This window comes from Xenopus laevis, chromosome 2L, assembly GCF_017654675.1.
Source record: "Xenopus laevis strain J_2021 chromosome 2L, Xenopus_laevis_v10.1, whole genome shotgun sequence".
In the NCBI taxonomy this organism is placed as follows: domain Eukaryota; kingdom Metazoa; phylum Chordata; class Amphibia; order Anura; family Pipidae; genus Xenopus; species Xenopus laevis.
Window position 1 is genome coordinate 21,394,061 of NC_054373.1, and position 24,510 is coordinate 21,418,570.

Genomic DNA, 24,510 nt, shown 5'->3' on the forward strand with positions numbered 1-24,510 from the left:
TTTGCTTGATGCCCGAAAACCACAAACAATTTGCATTTTCGCAGAAAAAACTCAAACCCCGAAAAGTCTGAACATTTTGTGAGAGTTAAAACATCTTCAAATGATTAAGGGGGCATCTGCCATTGAACTTTACATGACTAAGGCAGGTTTTAGGACTTGGAACAGCTTTGGGGTATAATAGAGTGTGAAAAAAATTGTTCTTTTTTTTTTAAAAGGACACCGTGAAAAAAAACCAATAAATAATAAACCCAACAGGCTTGTTTTGCTTCCAGTAAGGATTAATTATATATTAGTTGGGATCAAGTACATGGAACTGTTTTATTATTGCAGAGAAAATAGGAAATCAAATTATTTGGATAAAATGGACAACCATCCTGTAATTCGGAGCTTTCTAGATAATAGATTCCCATACCTGTATCACCATCACTAGTATTCAAAGATGTTTATTTTAAATTAAGAGCATTCATCCACCACCAACTCTAACATTTTTCACTCCACCTTTCAATAGATGGGTCCACATTTCTAACAACACGAACTCTGAATCTCCCCCCCCAGTTAGTCCATATCAAAAACAAAGCCCAAATCTCCAATTCATTAGTGACATCAGGATTTATTCTTCCAATCCTAAAAGCACATGCAAGTTTCTGTTTTTTAAATCCATTCTACTTCTCTACAATACAGTGCATCTAAATCAAGATCAAGGGAAAGGTGGTGTAATCTTGTATGAAAATAATATACAGCTATGGGACCTGTTATCTAGAATGCTTGTGACGTGTGTTTTTCCAAATAAAGGGTCTATAGTTTGGATCAATATACAGTACTTTAAGTCAAATAAAAAATAATTTAAACATTAAATGAACCCAGAAGGATTGTTTTGCCTCCTATACAGATTAAATATATCTTAGTTTAGATCAAGCACAAGGAACTGTTCTATTATTACAGAGGATAAGAAAACAAATTTTAAAAATTTGAATTATTTGATTCTAATGGAGTCTATGGGAGATCCGGAGCTTTCTGGATAATAGTTTTCTGGATGGACCCTTGTGCTGTGTATGTGAAAAGGAGTAGCCCACTGGGGCAAGGAGGGACTGAATAATAAACAATATCTCTAAGGTCCTGGACTGACGCGACCATGATTTATAAAGAAAGTATTTTTTAAAAATTATATAAAAAGAAAAAGTAAGAAGAATGTTTTGTTGGAAGACTGAACTAAAACAAGGAGTCAATAGGGGACTAATTGTGGGTAGTTACAAATGAAAATAGATACTCATTGTGCAGCAATTAGTAGGATAGTAGAATCTGCATAAATGAACCAGAGGTTATTTTATTGCCTATCTAAGCTACACAGTAGGGCTGGAGATTAAGTGACTGATAAATACTGGTGACAATGTAGAGGTTATGGCAATAAAGATTGTATGTTTAGTGGACACTAGAATAATGGCAGTCTACTGTACAAGCTGTTTATGTAGCTCTTAATTCTGCTTGGAGCTGACTAAATTGCCTTACATGAAGTTTTTTTGGATGAATCCCTTGTACAACTGTCAGTTTGTAAGTGTCATTTATTTGCACAATGGCTGTTGCAAGAGGTCTTTATGTTCAAGCCACCACAACTAAAACCAATTGAGCAGGTAATTGTGAAGTGCTAATCAATTCAACGTGCAGACAATTCACTCCAATGGTTTCCATTTGCACATTGCACATTTCAGAATTGTTTCTCACTTCCTTTAACAGAAAATGTGGCTCACCAGATTTCCACTACAACACAAAGCATTTTTTTTTTTTGCATTCCTCCTCCTCCTCCTCCTCCTTTCTCCCTCTCGACAAACGCACATTCAGGCATGCACATATGCACACTACACTATCTGCCTTCTTTCAATGGAAGTGTTAAGCAGATCTGCTGTTATCACCTTTCTTTTTGCACTTCTGTCAAAAGACCCGAACAAGACAAAACAGACAGATCTGTTTAACACCTATAGAAAAGTCATGTCTATCTATTTTACTGAGCTGTAAATAAGTCTGGAGCTGAACTGAGCTCAAAAGCCATTGTGCACCGCAGAACACTTTAATAATGGGAAAAAGACTCATATTGCCAAGCTGTGATTATTGAGTCAGGAAAACAAAGGTGTAAATTCCATTCTGATCTGATTGTGCCTACCTTACATGTGTCTGTTCCTGTTGGAAGCATTTATGAATATTTGTCTTTTTCCAAAATCATACATCACTTCTGAATGTGTCTGGTACATTATACACAAAGAGTAACAGGATTAAAAATAGAAGTAAAATGATTTATTATGATTTATATGGTGGCCAGATGATGCAGGAAGGCTGGAAGCTTTAAACTTAATACAAACCATGGATGTCAGCCCTCTCTATGATGATGGACATTACAGGGCTCATTTACTACCACAAAATGCAGTTTTGCAAGTTTGGCACAGACAGTTGCACAATAGTTGCAAATTCCCTTTTTTTTATCGGCGCTTCTTCCTGTACCACATTGAAACTTGTGTTGTGTGCCTACTTAAAGTAGCTCCACGGATCCCCAATAGACACAGCTCATTGTGCCAATAGAATGGGTGCAATCGTCATTTTGACAGTGAGAGTCAAAGCCAAACACAGTAATTGGTCAAATTCATGTCAACGAACCAGTGCAATTGAGCTCATTTGAACACATCAGTCAAAGGCAGAACACTACCTTGTAAATGGTATTATGCTGAAATTATGGGGGAAATGCTGCATTGTGTAAAAAAATATGCTGAAAATGCACCTGTTTTCAGCTATAAATGAGCCCTTATGTCTATGGCAGCCAGACCAAGAATAGGGATATTGTCTAAATTTAGGTCTGGGCAGGGGCGGTGATGATGTCCCTTGGCAGGACTGTGGCATCATGGGGCAGAGTGTGGCCATCAAGGGAAGGGGCTTTGTTGTAGTGATCTGTGATTGGCTGATCACCAAATCAATCCTAGAAAATCCTGTCTGGTTTTCCTAAGGGACAGCCCTTCTCAAAACTGAGTTGTCCGGGTCAAAAGCGGAACGGTGACAACCCTAAAATGTACATCCATTTGAAATCTTGGCAATTAGTTATTAAATGAGCCCCAGCATGCTTTAGTTGAACCATGCATCTTTGTTATAATTTACTGTGTTCCCTAAACATTTGGTTGATGTCACCCTTGAATATACAATAGTGAAAAGTAATAGTAATTATTAGGGATGCACCAAATCCAGGATTCAGTTCGGGATTCGGCCTTTTTCAGCAGGATTCGGATTCGGCCGAATCCTTCTACCCGGCCTAACTGAATCCAAATCTTAATTTGCATATGCAAATTAGGGGTGGAGAGGGAAATCATGTCACTTTTTGTCACAAAACAAGGAAGTAAAAAATGTTTTCCCCTTCCCACCCCTAATTTGCATATGCAATTTAGGATTCGGATTCGGTTCAGTATTCGGCCGAATCTTTCACAAAGGATTCGGGGGGTTTGGCCGAAACCAAAATAGTGGAATCGGTGCATCCCTATTAATTATGTTTTGTAATAACTGCTAGCTAGTGATGGGCAAATTTATTCGCCAGGCGCGAATTCACGAATTCGCCTCCGATGAATAAATTCGCGAAAATTCGCCATCGAAAATTCTAATTTGCGGCAGCATCAAAAAACGAGACGCCGACGCCGTTACACTAATTTTTCACAGTTTCGTGAATTTCCAGAGAAATTTTTCGTCGAAGCAAAACGCCCAAAATTCGCCCATCACTACTGCTTGCCCCTGTTTTAAACATCTATGATTCACATTAGATAATTATGATAATACTGTATATAATTTATAAATCTATGTACTGACAATTATCATATCATTACCTTAATGTAATATACAATGGAATTAGAGTAATTAGAATAATTATAAAGCCACTACATACAGAATTATTGACATAATACATGGTTCAACACAACATATTACATTACTTAGTCCCTGCCCTGATGGAGTTCACAAACTAATTTTCCCACCAAATGAAAATAAAAATACACAAGGGTCAGTTTTATCAAACGTTAACCTGCTGGCCTGCAGGAGAAAAGTATAACACTCATAGGGAATTTGTATAAACATGGGGAAACCTTACAAGTAGGGATGAATAAATTTTTATTATACAGATCTGTGGTGTAATTCGTACTTTTGTAAGTGGCATTTGGTTTTGCAAATTTTCACTAGTTTTGCTGAAAAATATATATTTTTTTTGCACAGGGTTAAAAAATGTGACAAATACTCCAGTGTATTCGCAATGTGTCAAAACATTCTCCATTTTGAATTTTTTTCTGCAAAATAGCAAGTAAATGGGATAGTTTCGCTCATCACTGCTTAAAAACACTATAAGGGTTATTTACTAAAATCCATTTTTTTTTTTACATTATTTAAATAAAAAAAGTCCAACCAAACTAGAATCCACGATTTAACTTTATTATTAAAAAAAAGTTTGATTTAATTGGTTCCAGTAAAAACCTGATAAAATCGAGCAAAACCCAAAATTTGTACAGTTTTTTCCTGAAAATCCCAATTTTCGGATTTTTGCCCGAAAACCCCTAAAAGGTCCAATTTCAGACTAATTCCAGCGCAGACCACAGGAACTTCAAAATAGGATAGGGACCTTTACCATTAATTTATACACAGCCTCGGCAGATCTGAGATGGCACATTTTTGGATTTGGCTTTTTGCTGCATTGCTGCAGAAAAATCTGTGTTTAAAAAAAACCCAGAATTATTTGAGTTTTGCCCCAAAAAGCCCGGCTAGCGTTAACAAATAGCCCCCTATGCATTGTAGAATTGAACCCAGGACCCCTAGCATTGAAAGAAAAGTATCCATAGAGTATATATGTAGCTAAAGGTTTTTAAAATAAACTAATTTTCTCTAAAACCATGAATGCCATGACATTTTTAAAAAGATCCAAATATAAAAAGCACAAATGAAAAAATGCTTAATAATGCAAATAAGATTACGGAAATCCTGAAAACCTCTGACTGGTACTAGCAAAAAAAAATCCGAAAACCTCTTGAAGTCTCAATTGATAAAAAAAAGGATCACTTCAGCTCCCTTTGACTTCCATGGGACTTTGGTTGCATTTACTTTTGCATTCGAGTTTTTCATGGTTTTTTAACATTTGATGCACAAAACAATGAGTACAAAATACAGTTGATCTATATGCTCATTTTTTTTCCAATGTAAAACATTTCAATAGCTGTACATACTTTAAAACCGTACAATAAAAACAAACCTTTTCTCACACTCACACACATGGCAACTTTTACTGAATCTCATTTAGAACAATAAACACTCAATTCAGATTAAAATGCACAGTCAGGTTAAACTTCAGCATCAGCATTTATATTTCTTACATGTTTTCATGACCTCTTGGCACAAATTTGGTTGATATAACGGAATACAAATTTTAAATACGTTTTATAAACATTTATGACAGCATCTTATTATCCTTTAAGATTTTGATATTTTAGGATTATATTTTACTTCCCTCTCCAGTGTTAAAACTTAATCAAAATCTTAGTTTCAGCCGACTGTTTAAACAAACCCTTTCCATATATTTGTTGAGGTTGTTTCGATTTAATTACTTCTGGCTATTATCCTATTTAAATATTCTTTTGTTTTTAGGCAAAAAATGATATTTGGTTTGATTATTTTAAAATATGTTACGGTCTTAGAAAAACACATAAAATAGACTTATGGTTTGCAAATAAAAATTACCAGTTGTGCTAGTTAAGATCAATATTTTTCTTAATTTAAGAAAGTCAATAAACTTGTGGATTAATGTGAACAACTTGGAAACATTACTTTATTGGACACGCTCAGACATCTTCAAAATGTTTTCTTCAAATTTTTTCTTACTAGATAATCCAGTTAAAGGGAATTGATCATCACAATAATAAAACAATCATTTAAAAAATAACAGTCAAATTTTATTAGGCAATGGAGACCTGGGAAAATATTTCCATGGCTTTTGAAAAAGCTGAAAGGAAAGGACACTTAGCTGGTTCCTGTATGAAGAAATGTGTTTGTTGGTTCTTTCTTTGTTGGAAACCCTCACACAAACAACAGCCCTGTTGTGCATTATAACTGAGACACTAGCTACAGTATCTTTGTAACAAATCATCAATCCACAAGCATTTCAGATGTGAAAGACTTGTTTGTTTACACCACTGTGGACTTCAGAAAGCCTTCTCCAGTTAATTAACAGGAAGATTAAGATAAGAAAGCCAAACCAAGGTAGTTTTTATATGGTTGTATAAGGGAAACAGATGTCTTGACAAAAAATGGACTGAGATGAGGTTGAAAACTAGGAACAGGACTAGATGGGGCAGGTGTAGAGACAGGACAGGCAGAAGTGGGACAGAGTGGGCATAGAGTCAGAACAGGCAGAAGCAGGACAGATGAGGCATAGAAACAGGACAAGCAGAAAAAGCATGGTGGGTGTAGAGACAGGGCAGGCAGGGGTGAGATGGAATGGGCATAGAGAAAGGACAGACAGGAACTGAAAGGAGCAGGGGGTACAAACATGTCAGACAGAAGAAGGATGGATTTGAAGTAGGTACAGAACAGGCAGGCATGAGATAGAGAAGTCATAGAGACAGGAGAGGCAAGAACAGAATGGACCCTGTAAAGAGACAGGACAGGCAAGAGAGGAACTGAGCAAACATAGCAGGAGCAGGATGGACCTGGCATGGAGACAATTAAGGCAGGAGAGGAACTGAGCCAACATAGTGACAGGACAGACAGGAGCAGGATGAAGCGGTTGTAGAGACAAAACATACAGGAGTGGGACAGAGGAGGCATAGAGACAGGTCAGGCAGTAAAAGCATGGAGGGGGTGTAGAGACAAGACAAGCAGGAGCAGAATGGAGCTAGGGTAGAGACACATTGGGCAAGTGTAGGGACAGTACTGAGGAAGGACTAGATAGGGCAAGGAAGCAAGTGAGGCAGAACAAGGGTTTAAATAGGGCACAACCAGCTCAGATTGCCTGACCCTACATGAGCAATTAGGCTGCTCGGATATGATGGTGAAAGGTAAATTTGTTGGCGGTTCTCCTGGCGGATGACTAACAGGAGGTTCCTGGTTTGAAACCCAGCAGAGCCTTCCATGTTGTAAGTAGTGATGGACGAATAAATACGCCAGACACAAATTTGCGATGAAAGTTTCGCTGCAGTTTCGCGGATTAATTTGTTTGCGGCAAATCTGCGGAGACAATTCGCCAGTGAAAAACCTGCCTCATCAAAAAAAAATTGACATAAATAGTCAAAATAGTAGTGCACATAAAAATTGACATGCGTCAAAATTATTCAGACGCCCATTGACTTTAATGCATTTGGACCAAATAGTCACGCGTTTAAAAATTATTGCTCACGTCAAAATAATTTTGATGCCCATTGATTTCAATGCATTTCACAAACTATTCCTTATTTCACAATTTTTTAGCCATTTCGCGCCATTTATGGGAAATTCACACATTTTTCGGCAAAGCACAGATTTGCCCATCACTGGTTGTAAGGAAACTGCATATCTGCTGCAATAAACATCTTAAGTCTATATGAGAAAGTGAACTATAAAATAACAATTTTCGGATGACAGTACTCCTTTAAGGCTGATTTTTTTTTTCCTGATCTTTTGCCATCTCTGTTTTCATAGTACTATAATTATTCTGTTCCAATGACACATTCAAACTGGCTTCGTGGTCGGTTTCATGACAGTTACAGTTTATAAGAAAAAGACGCCACTTTTGTTGTACAAGAGGAGCCCTCCTCTACACACAAATGCAAACACAGCTATTATTTTGAGGTCTGTTCCAACACAGCAAACCAGTTCACATTTGGAAGAAATACACAGGGATTTGGCATAGACACATATTTACTATGTGACAAAATATGAGCCAGAGATAATTTGTTACCTTGTAGCTGGCAGATCACTTTATTTTCTGTAGGGGAGTCAGGAGACACAATGGCGCAGTCAATAGTTCTATTTACTTGACTATTAAAAGTGCCAATTCTAATGAACCCACAGAGAGTGGAATATTATATTAGATATAAATTGCCTTTTCATTAACAGATCTTTGTTAAGGAAAATATAAAGGCAACAAATCATTTTTATTGTCACAACATGTAGATGTCAGTGGTTTACCTTCATTTATAACCATGCTGCTGAACTGTACAAATCACATAGAAATGCCTAGTTTTGTGGTATGACTTGGGAAGGATTATAAGGTTTGTTTTTGCTAATGTTATATCTGGAGTTTCCCAATATCAGCCATTTTTGGTAGACGTTGTGTCTAATAATGGGCCCAAATTATGGGCGGCCAGATAGTTTTCTTGTAAGGAAACGTTAAAATAAGGGGAATTCATCTATACATTAACTTCTTATTATTGCCTTAGTCATAATAAAATGCAGTATATTGGTGCTTATCGCTACCTGCCTAGACTGATGCTCATATTTCAGATTATCCCCCATATGTAATAAAAGGCACTACGTTTGCCCTGTAGAAGCCACCCATATTAACCAATAACATGTTTGTTTTTGAACAGTAAATTCTACCTGTTGATTGGTTGCTATGGGTTATTGCTCCTGTACAAATACAGTGCTTTTTATAACAAAACTCCTTATGACTCTACCCCTTAGCCTTGCAATGCCTTTCTGTTGTTCCCCTAGTACCAACTTTCTCCTAAATTCTCACTTTCTGGCCCTGACTTCTTTCGAGCTTTGGAAGAGACACATTGCACATGTTACATGTAATGGTCTGTATATGAATCAAAATAAAACAAATGTTCCCTCATTGCAGTAACCCACAGCAGTCAATGAGGATTTAACTTAAATTGCTCCAACATAGCTAGAATAAAGAAGGTGAAGAGCCTGTGTCACAATTTTTATGTTTCTTGGACTAGGTTCCAGCAATTTCACAATTAACATGACTTCTTATTTGCCTGTAACACATGCAAGGGAAAATGGTGTCATCAAAAAAGAAAAGAGATATCCATATTCCCTTGTGGTCTGGTGTAACAAACTTTGAGGCCAGCCTACTTTGAGGATCATCTGCATAAAGAATTACACATAGTACAACGTTCCAGTATTCTGTTCTGTAATCCTGTACAGAGTCGTTACATGAATTTCTATTGGTCACTATCAATGCACACACAAATAGTGTTTGACTGGGCCGGCTGGACCCAGTGTGCCCTGTTCTTCATGGGCCCCGTTAGCCTAGTCCCTCTCACCGGCCTGGACCCCAAGTTTGCTCCCCCCATAAGTTCTGAGCTCTTGAGTTCAGTCCCTGTGAGCCACAGAAAACTCAGTCCAACCCTGCAATGTAATTATATATATATATATATATATATAATTTTCTTAAATCCCCCGAATTAACTAGCACCATGTTTATGTAAAATAAAGCTCACATGAATGTATTGATGTAAACAGCACTGATTGCAGTTTCTACAAATAAAATTATATTCCGAAAGAGAAGCCACTGGCTAAAATAAATCAATACATTACATCAATAAATGAAACAAGGTGGGGAGGTAGCTCTAAACACATATCTATCTATTTTATTGGTAATAAAACTATCTTCAGCCCTAGGGGGTCATTTGCAAAATACAACATCTATGGGCACAAATCCGCTTGTTTTTTTAACTCAAAATATAATTAGCATTTTTCTCATTCTATGTCCCCCTTAAGGCTCCTAAAATCACCCCTATTTCTCCCCAATCACTACCAGTAGGAATGACATAAGAAAGGATGGGTAAATGATGTAAAAATCACATTTTACACTTTTTCAGATTGCCCTCAGGTGCAAACATTCTCAGCAGGAAATATTGCTCTGAGCATGAAGTTCAAATTTGCAATGTCTTCCATAAGCTTTAGGCAGAAAGACAAACAACCTACAGTTATGGGATGTGTTATCCAAAAACCTGTTATCCAGAAAGCTCAGAATTATGGAAAGGCCATCTCCTACAGACTTTTTTTTTCTAAAAATAATTTTTTTGTAATAATAAAAACAATACCTTGTACTTCATCCAAACTAAGATATAGTGATGGGCGAATAAATTTGGCAGGTGCAAATTAGCTGTGAATTTCCGTGTTTCGCCGCCGGCAAATACATTTGCGAAACTCCCACGAAAATTATCTCAAATCAAAACAAAACAAGTCGCTCGCGTTGTGCATCAACATTATTCGGACACTAGTTGACTTTAACACCAGCATCAAAATTAATGCGAGTGTCAGAATTGACGCGGGAAATTTTTCGATGAAGCGAAACAGGACAAATTTGCCCATCACTACTAAGATATAATTAATCCTTATTGGAAGCAAAACCAGTCTATCGGTTTATTTAATGTTTACATGATTTTCTAGTAGACAGAGGGCCAAATTCAATTCAGTGAGAATTGAGTGAGGTTTATCATAATTTTGATGAAGATCCAAATTACAGAAAGATCCATTATCTGGAAAACCCCAGGTCTCGGCCATTTTGCATAACAGGTTCCATACCTGTAATAACTATTTGCTTAGAGTTTATAAATGTATTATTTGCAAATCCCCCACCCATACCCATGCAGAGAAATTATTTTCTGTGCTCTAAGCCTAAATGCAACATACAACAGTTTTTCAACTTGAACTTTAATAAATCAATTAGCAGAAGTAGGAACTTGTTTTTTTCAATATAGCAAATAGTTTATTATTGTTTTCCCCAATGGAGCTTTCCCCCAGTCAAATCTCTTATTAGACAATAGCAAAGCCTAAAAGAAGAAGGAGAAACCGGCAAACAGCCCCCAGCGTTAGGAAGCCCAGATTCCAGTCTAGCAGAGCAATCAGCGATCAGCCATGGATTGATTGCTGTTTAACTTGGAACAGCTCAGCAGTGACCCTCACAGGCGGCTCAGTTCGGGGAAAAAAGAATACTCCCTTACTGAACTAGCACCAGCACGTCCCCAGGCAATTTCAAAACCAGGTCAATCAGATAAAAATAGTTTGGTTTGGTACAGATTGATATGATGACAGAACATGCTGCTATCTTGAGTGAGAAATGTTTTTTTTATTAACTCAGATGTTGATAATATAATAAATGAGATAATAGGAACCCTACTTTCTTCTACATGTATAATAAGTGAATGATATTAGAAGGCTACCTTCCTAAGGTGTCATATTATAATGAAGCCTGACCTTGTATGGGAATGCCTTCAGGGCAGCACTAAATATAGGTTCCCTTGTGGACCGGTCATTTAATAAGAATGCATATACCCCTTTCTATTGGTTACTTTAACATATACAACCTAATGGGACACCTTGAGCAAAGTACAGATGCTGGGGGCAAAGGTCTTGGTGCATGTGATTCTGAAAAATACTATTGACCGTCAGCGTGGAGCCGATCTCTACAAAAGGCCAAAATAAATAATCTTATCCTTCAGAGATCAGAGCACAGCAATAGCTTTCCACTTGGTCTGGAGTGAAGTTTTCTAGTTAATGGCAATGCAGATTAGTAATGGTACCGCTGCAATAAATACACATTGGCTACTAGAAAATCATGTAAATATTAAATAAACCCAAATAAGCTTCCAATAAGGATTGATTATATCTTAGTTTGGGTCAAGTACAAGCTACTGTTTTATTATTACAGAAAAAAAGGAAATCGTTTTTAAAAATTTGGATAAAATGGAGTCAATGGGAGACGGCCATTCCGTAATTTAGAGCTTTTTGGATAACGGGTTTCCGGAATAACACCTGTACTATGCATTGAAACCAGAACATTATATCTTGACTATATATACAATTTTCCTACTGTAGGAATAGGTGAAAGTGTTATTATTATTACCATTCTGCCTCATAGCCAGGATATATGAAAAGAACAGGGATAGGTTGCTTTGTTTATTCTTGGGTTGCTCCACATGTTAAACACAATGGGGAACATTAATAAACTTTGAGCAGCACAGAATGAGTCATATTTGTCTTTGGAGTCTTTTTATTTATAAAGTTGGACAAGATTGCTGTTTTTAATGTGCAGGCATAATTGTGATTTTTTTTATTTGCACTGCAATTGTTCTTTAATATACAGTATGACTTACTGGTAAATTGGGGCATTTTATATGCACCCTCTGTGTACAAGTTATGCCACAAATTTGGTGTTGGAGCAAATATTCGCTAAACAGATTTCGCAAAATTGGCAATTTATATTTGCAAAATTATCGACTCTATTCTTGTGCACACACAATATGCGCTGCACAAACGTTATAAATGACCCTAATATGTCTTATTTGGGAACTTACGTGCAGCAGGCAAAGTGCAATTTCAGACACAAATTATTATGTTGTATACCCACAATGCAGTGTTGTCCCACCAGAATTCAAGTGCTGTTACCTCCGTATGGCAAGTTGTGCCCTTCACCATTGCACTGGATGCATCAAAATGAACACAATAGTCTGAGTGGGGATTCTGCTCAGACACATCTATTGAGGCAACCCACTATGGAAATCCTACAATTATCACCGCATTCGGAGGGTGGCACCTCAGCTTAGGCACAATTCAGAAGAAATGGCAGGATGGATGCAATAGCCCTTGGTGCAACTACATAGAATTGCAAGAAGTATGACTGGAAGCAACTACGGGTATGGGATCCATTATCCGGAAACCCGTTATCCAGAAAGCTTCAAATAACGGAATGGCCGTCTTCCATTGACTCCATTTTATCCAAATAATCCAAGTTTTTTTCTCTGTAATGATAAAACATTACCTTGTACTTGATCCCAACTAAGATATAATTAATCCTTATTGGAAGAAAAACCAGCCTATTGGGTGTATTCCATGTTTACATGATTTTATATTAGACTAAAGTTATGAAGATCCAAATTACAGATACAGTATCAGATTTCAGTTGCCCCAAATATACGGCCAGTGATATCTGTACCAGTCCTTTTAATTCTCAAATTCCTCTGCAGGAGCACATTCAGAACTAGACTCTAATATCAAATAGGTGACATGGGGAGAAACAATAGGCACAGTAGACCTTGATGGAGTGCGAGAGTGTGGATGAGTTTCAAGTGCAACAAATTTCCACGTTTCACTGCTGGCGAATAAATTTGCGAAACTGTTGCGAAAATTTAACGCATCAAAAAAAAATTTGACGCCATTGACAAAAAAACTGTTGCACGTCAAAATTATTCAAACACCCATTGACTTTAATGCATTTGGACAAAATAGGTGCACCTCAAATTGTCGTGGAAGTCAAAATTGTTGTGGGAGTCAAAATTGTCGTGGGAGTCGTAATTGTCGCGGCCGTCAAAGTTGACGTGGGCGTCAAAAATTGCATTTCGCTAAGTTTTCACCATTTCTCAAATTTCGTGGGAAATTGGGACAAATTTGCCCATCACTAATTGCAATATGTTTGTGAAAGAGATACAGTAATTTATGAATGATCTATGGATGCAAACCTTGCTTCCTTCTAGTTATATTCTGGATAGCATCTCCCAATCTTCTTTTATCTAAGCTGATATATATACCACTAGCTACAGGACTTCTCTGTCCTGGGGTATTTCGAGAGCCGTAACCTGATTTATTCTTTAGACGAGACATTGAAAAAACTAAGATGAAGACCAGGAGGTCCCTTTGGTGAGAATGAGAACTTTATCCAGGGGATTATATTGCCACACAGCGTATACTACGTTGCTGTCGTTTCATTGCATAGCATTGTACACATACAGACTTCTGCTTGGCTGTATTGCTGGCACTAATGTTACCCTGTGACTTATCAGCCTCCATAATTGCTTGTTTTGACAGTCTATAAAATAATAATGGCAGTTTTACCAAGTATAAGAACAGTAGTTGTTGTATAGTTGTAGCCTGTTTATAAGTAAACATAAAGGTACATCTGGTTATAAAAAGTACAGTCTAATTTTATTACATTAATATTATTATAACTTTCACCACTTAACAACATCTCAGGCATACACAGAAATGTAATGACCTTGCTATGTTTTTTTCCAAAGCATTTTTTTCTCTTTGTATTTGTTTAAATATATATATGACTGGGAGCTGGCATACATCTTGCCTCTCACCAACAGAAAAACACATATATACAGTATATATACTGTATATAAAATATCTCAAGCAGATACAGAGGCACACAGCCCCTAGGCATCTCTTTAACTGCTTTACTTGCCTATTCAGAAGAATGTCCATTGTAGGTAGGGATGTCGCGGACTGTTCGCCGGCGAACTTGTTCGCGCGAACATCGGCTGTTCGCGTCCGCCGCAAGTTCGCGAACTTCGTGCGACGTTCGCCAATAGGCGTTCGCGTCAAAATCGTTCGACCATTCGACCATTCGATCGCTAAAATCGAACGATTTTCGTTCGATTCGAACGAAAATCGTTCGATCGAACGATTAAAATCCTTCGATCGTTCGAATCGAACGATTTTCGGATGTTCGAAGTTCGCGAACTGTTCGCGAACTGTTCGCAATTTTTGCCGGTGTTCGCGAACGGCGTTCGCGAACACATTATCGGCGGTTCGCTACATCCCTAATTGTAGGTGCCCCTCCAGTCTACATTACTATGCAGAGGAATCTCCGCCATTTTGTCTATTTTTCACAGATTTACAGCAGACCCTCTTGAGTCTTGACCCGTTCTGCACCAGCAAATGTCTTTTACAAAACTCCCATGTATTTTCGATCATTGGATAATCATTATCCTTATATAGAACTACAGTAGTTTAGACAATGCTACACGCGGTACTATTTAGGAACAACGCATTTCTGTAAGTCAAAAGAGGATGTGATAGAAGGAGAGTATGGGGATGATTTAATGACACCTCAGATTCAAGTGCAAGAACACTAAGGAGTGCAAAATCATGTCCCTTAGAGCTCATTTAAAAAGCACTTGCAACCAGGTTCTGGCAACACTATGCAAGTTCACAGCTCCGGTGTAGCTCCAGCAGGAGAAACACAACCCTATCCTTACTGCCTACTTACTGTAGTTCTACCACAAGTGCTCCCTAATATGGGTGTCATTTAGTGATGGGCGAATAAATTCAGCAGACACAAATTTGTGGAGAATTTCCGTGTTTCGTCACAAGCGAAATAATTCATGAAACTGCGATGACAATTCACAGACGAAAAATCTAGCGCGTCAGAAAAAAATTAGCGCACATCAGAATTGTCACTTGCCAAAATTATTCAGCCACCCATTGACTTTAATGCATTTGGACCAAATAGTCGTACGTATAAAAATTGTCGGTGGTGTCAAAATTATTCGGACGCCCATTGACTTTAATGCATTTGGACCAAATAGTCGTACATATAAAAATTGTCGCTGGTGTCAAAATTATTCGGACGTCCATTGACTTTAATGCATTTGAACCAAATAGTCACACATCAAAGTTATTTTGATGCCTATTGACTTCAATGTGTTTCACAAATTATCCACCATTTCACAAATTTCGCTGTAAATTTTTTTTCAGCGAAATGCGACAGATTTGTCCATCACTAGTGTTCAGACAAACAAATTAGAGGATGGGTAGGTGACCGGAAGGGTGGCTGCATGGTGGCATCCTTCTGCCCACCCCTTATAAATACAGCCTTGATGTATACCATTTATTATTTTGAGGATTTTATCAAATCATTGCAGCACAGCAATTGCTGTTCTGAATCTTTACTCTCCACATATGGTACTCAGCGGGGGGTTAGGATCCGGATGGGTGATAGTGTATAGTGATTAATAAGCTGAGCACTGCTATGAGCTCTGATAAATTTAAATTTATTGGTAAAAAAACGATGCTGACTGTCAGTTAAGTTTTGAATAATGAGGGATATTTTCAAACTGTTGGAAATCCTTCAGGATTCCCCAGTTTGCTATTTCATAAACCAGTCCCTAAGAGTCCAATGAAGTGAGCTACAGTATCTCAGTTCCCATGCATACAAATGAATTGATTTTAAACATGATGGAGATTCTTTTGTATTTTGCCATTTGTTAGCAGCATTACCAGTAAGGGCTGTTCTGAAACACCATATACAGTTGGACAATTCAGAACAGATATGGGACCTATTATCCAGAATGCTCGGGACCTGGGGTTTTCCGGATAATGGATCTTTCCATAAAGTGGATCTTCATACCTTAACTTCCCAATAGGCTGGTTCTGCCTCTAATAAGGATTAATTATATCTTAGCTGGAATCAAGTTATTACAGAGAAAAGGGAAATCATTTTTAAAAATATATTATTTGGATAAAATGGAGTCTAAGTTCTGTAATTCAGAGTTTTCTGGATAATGGGTTTCTGGATACTTAGAGAACGTTTTAAATTAAAGCAAATATAGCAGCTGGCATTGGATGCCCAAAATGGGATTGTGTCCTTAGTTTTGGTACTACATCTATAGTAATAGTATAGAATATGTTCTTAGATGACTTCTGATGGGCAATGGCGCATTCAAATAAAACTTCTAAATACGGAGACATTTAAGAGAATTTTTGGTATGTGGGTCAAAGAAAATAAATGAACAAGGTAGTGAGACTCTGGATACAAACTGGGCTGAATTATTCAGGAAATATTTATTATATGCCCCAGGATTTACACGTCCTAATTTAGGAAAGCCAGTAACTTTCAGACACGGCCGTCCTCTATCTGTTATTGGGTGAACAGTGCATCTGCTATATATAGGATATAAAAGATAGCATCACTCCGAAAAAGGAATTTAGGTGCCATTAGCGTGTAATTGATATCTTATGTAAGCAACCCAGGATTTCTTCAGATGCACAAAAGTTGACAGTAGGTGAAACGACCGTAATCAAACCATCTTCTTCATATATTATGTGAACTGAAATAGATGGGTCTCAGTTTTCTCCCCCTCCTTTTTCATTGTCTCCTTTGTGCAGTAATCCCATTTACTAATTGCATTTCTAAGATGCAGTATTAATTTATCTGCCACTGGGCCAATTCCCCATAGCAAATACTGAGCAACTGACTCATTTATTCTTTCACCTCTTTTTTTTTTTTGTTCCTAAAAAAAAATTCTCTCCACTTTCAAAACAATATCTATCTTTATCTTTTCTTCTCCTCCAGAGTGTTTATTCAAATGGAAGCCTACATCCTTCATCGTGTGCTTTTAGCCTAGTGGATTTAGCAGTTTAATCTATAGATAATTATCTTTGTACTCCCCACTCTGCTTTCCTGGGAGGGGGAAATTTTATATTTTTCCCATCTTTGGACATCCTTTTTTATTCCTTCTGATTTACTAGGTATTTATATATATATTAATTACATATTCTATACAACGAAGAAATAATATCAGCAAAGATCAGGCACGTGGGAAGCAAACTCTTGCCTTGTGGATGTAGGTTCTATGATAGCCCTTAAAAGTAATCATATTTCCAATTTTAAAGAAATTTTAAAGAAATTTTAAGAAATTTTAAAGAAATTTTAAAGAAATTGTAAAGAAATTTTAAAGAAATTTTTAAAGAAATTTGCTAAAATGTCATATAGGTATTGGACCTGCTATCCAGACTGCCCGGGGGCCTATTATCCAGAATGGGTGTTCCGGATAAAGGATCTTTCTGAAATTTGGATCTCCATACCTTATGTGTACCAAATAATCATTTAAACATTTAATAACCCAAATAGGCTGGTTTTGCTTCCAATAAAAATTAATTATGTCTTCGTTTGGATGAAGTTAAAGCTGCTGTTTAATTATTACAGACAAAAAAAGGAAACATTTGGATTATTTGGATAAAATGGAGTCTATGGGAAACTCCCTTTTCGTAATGCAGAGCTTTCTGGATAATGGGTTTCCGGATAACGGATCCCATACCTGTATTACAATTTTTGAGACTTTTAATGCTTCATTCTCACATTCTGCAGACAAGTGAGGCATTTCCAAAAACAAAAAACAAAAACAAATAGCAACCCCAGGAATATAGGTTACCAACACCAAGTAACTAATTGGCAAAGAATAACTTCAATTGATTGCGTGAAGTTCAGTTACAAAAACAGATGTTACAGTGACTTTCACTCTGAATATTCAGTACAAAAGACAACATCGCTAATAGAGACCTCCCTCTTTCACGCCAGTGTTTGATCGGTGCTAATTTTATCTAATTCATTAATTTTGTGCCATGTTTCTGTATTTTTTGTAACCAAAACTAAAAAAAACTAAAAAAAAATAAATAAACATAGAATTTTATTTTCGATAAAGATTAAAGGCAAAAGCACCGTCGCCAAAGTCTCCAATATGAATATTTTCAACCGGTTTCCTTCATTCTAAAAACAAAATATTATTGAAGCAATCCAGGCTGTCAGTAACAGCTTAAATAAATTTGCTAATAATCCTGTAAATGACCCGGGTCAGAAGTTAACTGTTACAGGTTATGAGGCAGGGGAATTAAGCTCATGCCCTTAAGCTTAGCATAAACTTTAATAAAAGTGATAAACCTATTACTATGGGGTATGAATGATTCTGGAAGAACTGGGTCTCATTGTATGTAGACAATAAAGCATCAGCTGTATATTCAACTTCCATTAATAACGATGTTTTGCTTCTGTTAGTAAAAATAAGTAAAAATAATGCGCTCATTAGGGCTGGTGTTACTTTTTAAAAAAATATTTGGGGTTAAATGAATAAATAATTCATTTAATATCCAAATGAAGTAGTAGTTTGGTGCTGCTGATTGTAATTGTGGGACGATAATGTGCTAGAAGTCTATTTCTACTGAATAGCAACAATATATTACTATTATTATTTGGGTTGACAAAGGAAACTTTTGTATACAATACTGTATGTGACTTCCTCATTGTGAATCCCATCTATAAATAGGTGCGTTTTAGTGAGGCAGATAAACAATGAGATGTTTGGATTTAAAAAGGAAGTGTCTTCACATCCTTAGAGTATTTATAATACTTGTATATTATGTTTACTATAAACTTATTGACTTGTAATGGGACAGTGCTGTGGATATCCGGCTGCCTAAATAATGTTGGTTAAAGTGTTAACTTTCTACATTGTAACTCAGTTGTGAGCAATGGCATCGATTCACAACACGTAGAATTAACATGTCTATTTAATCCCTAACCGAGTGGCTTTCAGGGGTATTAAACAGGGTGACACTTATTTGTAAGGCTTGAAAACTGCACAGAAGTCCATCTGTTCTGACAGCAATGGCAATTTATTAGCACTAGGCATTGCCTGCAGTCATGTCGGAACAGACCATTCAATTTCCATTTCGTTATAAATTCAGCGTAAATGGAATGGGCATGATTGTGCTCAGCCTTCTCAGCTCGCCTGGGAAAGGTACAAATGGAGCTCGAAATGGGAAGTTGATCAGATCTATTGGGATTAATGATATTAGAGAGCAAAAACCTGCTATGACATTATAACATTTGCACAGAAGTGATTAAAGCTTGAAGGCAGAAACAAAACATAGCATGATTGTAGATCTAATTTCCAAAATTAGTTTCAAATAGCACATTGGATTGGTCAGCTATATTATACACATACTTTTCTTCTACACCCACGCATAGAAACAGATATTTGCTGTATTCTAAGTACGACATATTATAAACGATTCACGTCAGTAAAGGTAGAAATGGCCATGAATTAACTGTAACTGAATGGCCGCCCTATAAAACACACTGTGCCCACCCAAACAGTTTCAGCTACAGCAAGAACAGATTATTTCAAAGTTCAGCAGCTGATAGGAAGATATGATTAAACAGCACCATCCTAAGGAAACTAAAGGCTAAAAATGTATTGCTGTAAGAAGAACAGTGAGAGATTATTTCCCCTTAAAACACAAACATGTTACTTATGGGAAAAGTAGGGCAACGGTGTGTTACTACTAGAACACCATATTAAATGCTTATTTTATACATTAGAAGTATTATGTTTGTGTTGTTACACACATACAGGCCCGAACATACACTCAAACACACTCAGGGCAGTGGGATATGTAAAGGGGTCAATACAAGGAGTTTTGTCCTGTAGCATCAGGAAAGAAATATAAAAACAAAGAAAGTCCCCCTACACCAGTTGGAAATCAGTGCTATGCTTATTAAGATACTGACAAGGATTGTGCAATACATTAATGCAACATTTGAGCATTACCCAAGGTCATTATAAGCCCAAGGGGCTCCCTCTGGGGTTTAGGGCCCAAAGCAAATATCTTTTGTGCAAAAATTTCAGAATTCGTGCAAAAACACATATGCACTTATACTGTATATTAAAGTACACATACACACACACTCACCCCCTCATTATTATCTCATTACACCAGAATATCTCATGCATTTCATGCCCTTTTTGTGCATTCTTGCTGTTACATTAAAAAGGCCCACATGCCTGTGAGTCTAAACTCTATGGAGTCGGGACTTCTTTCCATTATCCATAATACTTTATCTAGAAGGTAATTGCCTACAATTATGTATATCCTATTAGCGTATTCTTAATGTATTGTTTTATTGCATACACAAGGAGTGCCTTATACCTACATTAGCACAGAGGGCTACCTCCGTCTCTACTCTAAGGAGCAGGCACTACACAAACACACACTGGGAAGCAATTTTAACCTGCAAAGCTCCATTAACATTCCAAGAGAAAGAAAGAAAGGAACAGACCCTGTCATTCTTTATTTCAAGGTAAAATGCCTGTTTAGGGTTTCCTACAGGATAATGCCAGCCTCGGCTACTCATCTGGAACATTCTTGGAAAAAAATTCATTATAGTTACCAAATCTATCCCTTGAAATGATTAACTTATTCCTCTCAGCAGCCACAATTGCTACCTACAGTATCACGGAACTGTACAATACACAAAGGACCCAGAGCTTAATTACTACAGATTTATCCCCATTCAGGGTCTTTGCTTTAAAAGTTCCCCTGCCGCAGTTAAAGACACACACAGTAAATTCTGGCGCGTAGCGTAGTTTGGTGCATGGCATGTCCAGTGTCAACATCCGTAATTGTGTTTGTGTACGTAGAAAGAAGATACAACACAATGGCAACAGCTTAATCAAGTTAAATATTAAGAGAATTCGCTTTAAAATGTACAAACAATGAATTTGATTCCCTCAGTATGAAACACAATGCCAAATCATAACATGAGAGATTTATTCCTTTGCAGGTTTACGCTATTTAACAAAAGCCGCCTTATTAGGTACAGGGATACTAAAAGGGATTATATGCTAATATTTTTACATGAAAAACAAAAAGGCTAAACACAAGATTCTAATCCTTTTCCCCCAGATCAGTTTAAACTTCTAAAGTTTATTTTCTATGGCTCCTGCTGGAAATCCCACTTCAAATCCCCCACGGAAAACAACTGTAATTCCACAGTATCACCCATGTACTCAGCAACACCGACTTCACCCGACTCTGGGTGCCCAGGAGCAAGGCGTACAGCGAGAGCAGCTGATGGAGAATTGCATTCATTTGTTCAGTTGAAATATTCAGCTACAAATGTATCAAAGAAAAAAGAGGCTTTCCTTTGAATTTGTTCACTAAGTTCCAGGCAGACACAAAGCACCTTTAAAGCAAATGATGGGAAGTACGTATTTACAAAGAAAGAATGAAAAGCTTCCTATCAATTATTAAAACAAGACAGAGCCTATCACTGAGCAGACTCGCTTTCTGTGCAAAGTGAGATGAAATCAGGTATTTCTGCTGGGAATTTTTACCTTCATTAGCAGGATGAGAAATCAGTTCCCCTGAGCAGCTGATTGAGATGGAGCAAAGGAGGAGGATGGAGCAGAGCTGACAATCCATGCTTGGAGTTGGAGTGCAGAAAGCAGTGGAAGGAGCATATCTCCACTAAGCATGCCACTGATGTGACTGCAGCTCTGATTGCTGAAGAAGTTACCATGCTCGCCTTGCAGGCTGATGTCAAGTTTGACACTGGAGACAAGGAGGAGTCTGCTGGTTGCCTGCTGTTCCACTTCTCTACGTCGCTGGGTCCTAAAAACTGTCGACTTGCAAGAAGAACACCTAGGAATGCCAACATGTCAGATGACTGCCAGGGAGATCAAAGGCAATGAGATTGTTTAACCTGTTTACGGTGTTGGAGAATAAAAAAAAAGAAAAAAGGAAATGAAGTGCAGCTGCCAAAGTGCAAGCACAGATTGAATTCATTTCTCAGGGGGGAAAGACATAGCTTGCCTCTTTGCCCTTTAAACAGGAGAGATCTCTTTAAGTTTCATTGGCATGTCCCTGAGTGGCAGGAGAATAAATAAAAAACATTTATAATGTGAGTGTTACAGAGGAGTCGGTTTTATGATTTGATGATTTGTTGAATTACTGAAACTGATAAGAAGTCTCACGGCTGAATGAAGGGAGTTGTGGCAGCAGTTAGTATGAAGAAAATCAGATATACAAGAGCAAATGTAATGTGGAACTGTTAGAATCTTTAGTGAAAAAATACTGCAAATAATATATATATATATATATATATATATATATATATATATATATATATATATATATATATATATATATATATATATATATATATAGTCTCATTTGCTGCCTATATGCTTGTTATTAGATCCACACGCCATGACGTGGCTTAACCCTCTCCCTGCCAACAATGTAGATTCTGCATGGTCAGCAAGGAAGGTGACAGCCTGCCAGTGATACAGAATCTAAGTTCATGGTTTAAGGTTATGTCGTGGGAATTGTAGCAGATTGAAACTGTAAACTCTATAGAGCACCCCCACCCCTTTTTGTCTTTGACAATATGTACACTTTACAGTCTGTATATGTTTCAGTAAAATGTTGATGTTTGTTGATATCTTGCATTTGTATCTTTTAAGCGCTACAGGATGAGATGGCACTATAAGGATTGTGTTTTCTTGAAATTCCGAGCAAGTGAAATCAGGGTGAAATGCCAGCAGTGAGAGGGTTAAAAAAGTTGATCAAATTGTTAAATAGCATTTAGGCCTTTTTCTACAGCACTGTCTAAAAATAGACGATAGATAGATAGATGATAGATAGATGATAGATAGATAGATAGATAGATAGATAGATAGATAGATAGATAGATAGATAGATAGATAGATAGATAGATAGATAGATGATAGATAGATAGATAGATAGATGAAAGATAGATAGAACAAAAGAGATAGATGGTATAGACTTGACAGACAGACTTGACAGACAGACAGACAGACAGACAGACAGACAGACAGACAGACAGACAGACAGACAGATAGATAGATAGATAGATAGATAGATAGATACAAAATAGATAAAAAGAACAATAGATAGATAGAAAGGGAGAGAGAGAGAGAGAGAGAGAGAGAGAGAGAGAGAGAGAGAGAGATGATGATAGATAGATAGATAGATAGATAGATAGATAGATAGATAGATTAGATAGATAGATAGAGATATCGATAGATTAGATAGATAGATAGATAGATAGATAGATAGATAGATAGATTGAGAGATGATAGATAGATAGATAGATAGATAGATGATGATAGATAGAACAATAGAGATAGACAAGATAGATACAGATAGATAAAAAGAACAATAAATAGATAGCTTTATTGATAGAGATAAAAATACTTTGCTACATAAATGATAGATAGATTACATATTTGGAGATACAAATAGTTGATGGACATGATAGATGATAGATAGATAGATGATAGATAGATAGATAGATAGATAGATAGATAGATAGATAGATAATATGTAGATGAATAATAATAGATATTTAACAGATAGCTCGATAGATAAATACATAATAATAGATGACAAATAGATGATAATAGATGATAAATAGATGATAATAGATGATAAATAGATAGATATTTAATAAATAGATGGATAGATAAATATTTAATCGATGATAGATAGATAGATAGATAGATAGATAGATTCGCTGAGGACAAGCCAAAATAGTTACAGTTATTGCATTCTCCAAGAGGAGAAAATAAAACCCAGACACATAATTGGTGGTCTATAGCACTTAAGGGGTTAATCATCTATAACTATCTCACAGAAGGTGCAATAACTGATATGATGTGGTGGTCTTAACACTATTACTTGTGCCTTAGGTCCCTTGCTGTAGGGCCTACTGATTTTTAGCCATGTCAAAGGTCATTTGGCCTTTAAATAGAAAACAGCCCTCACCCCAACCCCCAACAAAACGGTTATGTAATAAAAGTCAGGAGCAGTAACACAAAGCAGCCAATCGGCAAGTAGCATTTACTGGTCACCTGTTTAAAATCAAACATCTTATAGGTTCCTACGGGTTACGGCTCCTGTGCAAACTTTGTGAATTTTATAACATCTGAGGGTTTAACTCTTACATTTTAAGCACTGGGCAAGACTTGTTATGCCATCTCTATATAGAGAAGGTTCCAAGTAATGAAATTCAGCCTAGTGAAAATAGCTTTGTCTTGGTCATGTCAGTGTGTACTCAAGATACACTTCTCATTAGTGATGGGAGAATAAATTTGCCTCACACGAATTAGCGTTGAATTTCCACGTTTCGGAATTTCCACATTCGAATTGCTC

At 36.9% G+C, this 24,510-nt stretch overlaps 1 protein-coding gene across 2 annotated transcripts in view; it reads right to left on the reverse strand.

The window, feature by feature from the left end:
- Positions 1–22,287, reverse strand: part of LOC108707897 (ephrin type-A receptor 3) — a 204,862-nt gene extending 182,575 nt beyond the window's left edge. The window contains exon 1 of one of the 2 annotated variants that reach the window (XM_018245986.2): positions 21,669–22,287. In XM_018245986.2, the coding sequence (XP_018101475.1) occupies positions 21,669–21,756 (88 nt within the window). In that variant the 5' untranslated portion in view covers positions 21,757–22,287. The remainder of the gene's footprint in view (positions 1–21,668) is intronic. The other variant, XM_018245985.2, reaches the window with a different exon arrangement.
- Positions 22,288–24,510: the final 2,223 nt, after the last annotated feature.